This window comes from Balaenoptera borealis (assembly GCF_965194805.1).
Source record: "Balaenoptera borealis genome assembly, chromosome: 10".
NCBI lineage: Eukaryota > Metazoa > Chordata > Mammalia > Artiodactyla > Balaenopteridae > Balaenoptera > Balaenoptera borealis.
The window spans coordinates 73,675,391-73,680,785 of NC_138874.1; the positions used below are offsets into that span (position 1 = coordinate 73,675,391).

Sequence of the window (5,395 nt, forward strand, 5' to 3'; positions counted from 1 at the left end):
AACACTTTGCTTCAGAAACCTGGATTCCCCATTTCCTGGCTCAGCGGACGGCTTCATCAACCTGCCATCCCACGCGTGGCTAATCTGAGTGGCCTTTTGGTGCTCTCGGCCCCCGCCCTACATCCGCTAACAAGTCGGCGTCTCTGGCTCGGGGCCAAACAGGAGGGACCCGAGCGCCCAGCGCGCACCGGGACCCGCAGAGCCCGAGCGGCCGGTCGCATCGCCGAACTACGTCTCCCACAGTGCTCGGGGAAGCCGGGGCCGCCGAGGCGCGGCCCATCCCCTCGCTCAGGCTCACGCGGAGCCTCCTGGGAGTTGTAGTCCGGGCCGCTCGCGCCGGCGCTGCTGAGGGCTCGTTGTCGGCCTTTGTCTGTCTGCGGGCGCGCGCCGCTGCGGTGAGTGAGGCCGCCGGCCGGGTCCGTACGCCCGGGCGAGGCGGGGCCCCGCCTGCAGGCCGCGGTCCCCGAGCCCCCTGCGGCCCTGAGCAGGCCTGGCCAGCTTGGACTCCCCAGGGCAGCCAGCTGAGAGGGGAGAGGTCTGCGGCCCGCAGGAAAAGGTCCAGCTGGACCAGAGAAAGGGGTGCTGAGGCCCAGCGCGCAGAGCCGGCCCGGGGGGGTTTGGGGGTGGGGGCAGACCTGAGGCGGGAAGGGAGAGTCTGTCGGGAGGAGCAGGGGTCCCTCCGCCGCAGAGCACGGCCGGGTGTGGGGCAAGGCCCTGCACCCCGAGACGCGGGAGGGGGAGACCACAGGCAGGTGTGTCCCGGGGCCCGCAGGGAGGGTTTCAGAAGATGGACAGGAGAAAAGTGCAGTCTCTCTGAGGTGGGTGAAAGGGAGAAAGGACAAACTTCGTTGGGTGGAGAATAGGAAAGGACAAAGTGGATTCAGGTGTGCAGAGAAAATAATCACCCCTCCCCAGAATCTCCTAATCCTGAAACTATCCCTCAAGAAAGCAACTATCCTAGTCCTCTACTGAGGACTCTCAACTTTAGGCCTTAAATCTGTAGGTCATGTCAGAGGCCCTTCACATTTGGTTCTTTTATTCTCCCAAGAGCTACTTGATAATACAGTGTTATCAGACTATTTAGTAAGTGAGGAAATAGGGTCAGGGCTGTTTGGTTACTTGCCCAGTGCCATTTAAGGGGAGAGAAGGGTAATCCAAGTCTCTCATGGCCTAATTCTGAGCTCTTTCCACAGGATATAATGGCCTTTCTCATAGGAAAAGTAATATTTTCTACTATAAAGTGACTTCCTCCAAAACCTTCAGGAAATTGATTCCTCAGACTTCTGGAATCTAGGGAGAAAAATACAACAATTTCCCTTTATTAATCAAGGAGGTTCCTGAGACACAGCTGAGCTGTTTCTTGTTGAATATCTCACAACATGTGGAGAGGCACAGCTGTAAGTGCTGCCCACATGTTCTGACCAAACTATTTGCTGGACTAACCAGAGACAGTCCAACCTCAGGTAGCAGGTACCCATATACTTTCCACTGACTCTTGGTGGATGTGCGGTTGAGCAGTAACACCTTCCACTTCCAAGTGAACGGTGTTGTAGTGTCCTGACACTCTGATAGGGCATCGCTTTGTGGCTTGTACTGCACATTGGAGCTGAGTCCTCCAAATAAAGAGTTTAAATGCCTCTCCAGTCATCACAACATGTAGCAGAAAGGGCAGTTGTCAAGAAGACCAGGTGTTTGGGTTAACAAAGGATTGTAGTATCACACTATTTCATTAAATCAGGAGGCCAGCATTTTCATGGGACATAGTAGAGGGAAACAAAAGTTATACATTGAACCACTGCATAAATAAAGTGTAAGTATTCAGTAATTAGCGTCCTGAAATAAGAAGAATATCCCCCCCAAAATACAAAAGGATAATATGGAACAAGAGGATTCCTAGGATCTGGAAGAATAGTAAGGTCTGGTCAAGCTCTCTTCCATTCTATTTCATTTTATAAGAGTTCTCACCAGCTTTTTAGTGATGAGGAAGTAGAGAATTGTCTGGACATAGGCTTTGGATCCAAAAAGTCTTGGATTTGAGCCTTTGCCTCACCTTGACTCCTTACTGGCTCTGGGAATAGGGGCAAGTTACTTACCCTAATCGGTGTGCCTTGGGCTTGGTTTTGGAGTCTGAAGTAGGTCTTCTTTTTTCCAAGAATTGGCAAGTATTTATACTTCCTCAGAACTGGTATTCTCATACCTTGAAGAGTCTGGAGCCTCCTAAGAAGTGCCAAAAGGAAATATGAAATCTCTTGTTCTGTCCTAATAACCTAGAGGGGACTGGAGAGGAGAGCTGGAGCCATTTCAATCATAGAACCAATCATGAAGGCTGAAATTTTTTTTTATATTCTGAATTCCTTTGGAGCCTTGGAGGATAAAATAGCAGGCTGTTAGGTGGGGGAAGGAAGTGGACGATTCCAGTCACATGCTAAGGCTAAGCTAAGGTACAAATAGGACGGACCATTATCCTGGCACTGGCAAGAAGAGATACTTGTTTGCTTTATGTCTTCCCTGCTTTCCCACCTCCTGCTTCCTCCTGGACTCATTTATAAGTGGTCATGGTACCTTTTGGCTCATTTTGCAGTTACATTGTAGGTGACTGACATTACATCAAGCAATCAAGATTTCCTCCATTCACTCATACCCCAAACTGGAGCTCCTGTTGACTTTATTCTCCTCACTTATCAATTCTCCTGTCCTTTCCTGTTTGTTTTTGTTGTTCTGTTTTGTTTTTGTTTGTTTGTTTTTCCCTCCCAGGTACTCAAGAACAGCCCATGGAAGAATCATATGGAGAGGTGGTGATTAAGGTCATACAGCAGGAGTGGACATGTTTGGATTTCCAACAGCTACTCTGCTGGACTGTCATGGAAGATATGCCCAGAATGTAGCATTTTTCAGTGAGTCAGTTGATTGCTGGCATGCCCTCAACTCACAATAATCGGTGTCCCTGTTCTCAGCACTAGTCAACAGGCTGAGGATGCAGAGAAGACGTTCCTTTGGTGGAGCTCACCGTTTCTAGGGATTACAGGGAAAGCCTACAAACCGGAGTTAGAAATAGTAGAAACAGAACAGAACAGTCTTGATATGGAGGTAGTCTCTGAGAGAATGAATGAGCAGTTTTAAATCTCAGCACAATCACTGAATAACAAGTTGAAATCTCCCTAGGATGACTCCAAGAAAACTATTATTAGTGATGAATGGACCCATATTTAAAGTGCAGTAGAAGGCTCATATGCAGGGCAATACTGGACAGTACTGTCAATATCTGCATAGGAAGTGTTGAGAATAACTTCCAAACCAAAATAGACTTCAGTTCCACCATAGCTTAGCAGATTGAAATAGCATGGATTTTAAAGGGAAAAATTCCTTGGATCAGATTCTATGATAACCCTGACTCGATCTGTGGTATCAGACAAGTTATTTAACTTTCTTGAGCTCCAGCCTCTTCATCTGTAAAATGGGACAATAAGCTCTATCTTGCAGGGTGCAGGGATTAGAATTAATAGATGTAAAGTACCAAGGATTCTGCTACATATATTCTGATATCATGGAGCTTACTCCACTGTTAGGAGAGCAGACTAGAGCAGAAGTGGATTTCTCATGAAACTAATGAAACAAAGTTCAGGATCTTTCCCTTACACTGGTCTCTTCAAGGCCTTGTCCCTACTTTTATACTGTTTCTTAATGGAATCTGTCCAAAATTTTAAAGCTTTAGGCCCTACACAACCTGGATCCACACCTGTTTTGGTGTCAGAACTTTGGTATGGCACTAAATTTGATCGTAAATAGTTTTCTTAATTTTTCTGAGCCTGTTTTCGTATCTGTAAAATGGAAATAACCATGTCTATACACAATACTATTTGGGAGGCTAAATTAAACTAAATTTAGAGGCAGTACACTGCTATGGAGCATGCCTGAATCCCAAGTCTATGCTTACCTAGCTGCACAATCTTTGACAACCTCCCTATACTTTCACTTCCTTAACTGTAGCAATAGACTGTTTTCAGGATTAAATTATCTATGCAAAGTTTATAGTATAATATCTGGCACATTATAAGCACTCAAAGCATTGTTTCTTTTTTCCCTGTTCTTCTCACTCAGCATATTGGTGCCTCTTACATGACTTCCCTCTCATTTTACCAGATGTGATGACAGAAGCCCACCACAAATATGATCACTCTGAGGCCACAGGATCCTCAAGCTGGGATTTCCAAAATTCTTTCAGAAGAGAGAAGCTGGAACAAAAATCCCCAGATTCTAAGACACTACAGGAAGATTCACCTGGAGTGAGGCAGAGGGTCTATGAGTGCCAAGAATGTGGAAAATCCTTCAGGCAAAAGGGTAGTCTAACGTTACATGAGAGAATCCACACTGGTCAGAAGCCCTTTGAGTGTACTCACTGTGGAAAAAGCTTTAGGGCCAAAGGCAATCTTGTTACACATCAACGAATACACACAGGAGAGAAGCCCTATCAGTGCAAGGAGTGTGGGAAAAGCTTTAGTCAACGAGGTAGTCTGGCCGTTCACGAAAGACTCCACACTGGACAGAAACCCTATGAGTGTGCTATCTGTCAGAGAAGCTTCAGGAATCAAAGTAACCTCGCTGTTCACAGAAGAGTTCATAGTGGTGAGAAGCCCTACAGATGTGATCAGTGTGGAAAAGCCTTCAGTCAGAAAGGAAGCTTAATTGTTCATATCAGAGTCCACACAGGCCTGAAACCCTATGCCTGCACACAATGCAGGAAGAGTTTCCACACCAGAGGGAATTGTATTCTGCATGGCAAAATCCACACAGGAGAGACACCCTATCTGTGTGGCCAGTGTGGGAAAAGCTTCACTCAGAGAGGGAGTCTGGCTGTGCACCAGCGAAGCTGCTCACAAAGGCTCACCCTATAACCACTCTCATCAAAGGAAGTTCTCTTTGTGAATTAACAGCATAAAATCCCCTGAGATTAAACAACCTATTCAATTTTACGGAATGAATGGAGACTCCTTCAGAAAGACCATCATTGGGTAGAGCAAACTGACTTTTCTCCCTTCCCCCAAATGAATATGAAAAATAAATGTCTTGTTTATTATCGTTATCACGTATGATTCATAATTTGTCCACTTATTTTGACCTAATTTCCCAAGGTACCTCCATTAATCTAGTACACAATTGGAGATTTATGTAGCAGATACAGATTTTAAATTTGCAATTGACACCATCAGCCTGTTTAAAAAAGTCAGCCCCTTACCAATCCCAAGATTATTTTCTTCTCTACATATTCAAATTAATCTTGTTTTGCATTCAAGACCACTGGGCAGAATTCATGAGGCAAATCTAATAATCCTCATATTGAATATTATCTGAATGGTAGTCTCAACAGCATATTCTAACAAATCACGCATGTTCATAG

The 5,395-nt window shown here is 45.8% G+C and overlaps 1 protein-coding gene across 4 annotated transcripts; it reads left to right on the forward strand.

Moving 5' to 3' along the window:
* Nucleotides 1-292: 292 nt before the first annotated feature.
* On the forward strand, nt 293-5,080 carry ZNF32 (zinc finger protein 32). 4 transcript variants are annotated; one of them, XM_082339617.1, is made up of 3 exons: nt 293-395; nt 2,755-2,894; nt 4,099-5,080. In XM_082339617.1, exons 2-3 carry the CDS (start codon nt 2,825-2,827, stop codon nt 4,890-4,892), a joined length of 864 nt encoding a protein of 287 aa, XP_082195743.1. In that variant the 5' UTR covers nt 293-395; nt 2,755-2,824; the 3' UTR covers nt 4,893-5,080. The 4 variants fall into 4 exon arrangements, with proteins under 4 accessions (XP_082195743.1, XP_082195746.1, XP_082195744.1 ...); XM_082339620.1 differs by having other exon boundaries at nt 4,141-5,080; XM_082339618.1 differs by lacking the exon at nt 293-395 and adding an exon at nt 538-556.
* The last annotated feature ends 315 nt before the right edge of the window (nt 5,081-5,395 follow it).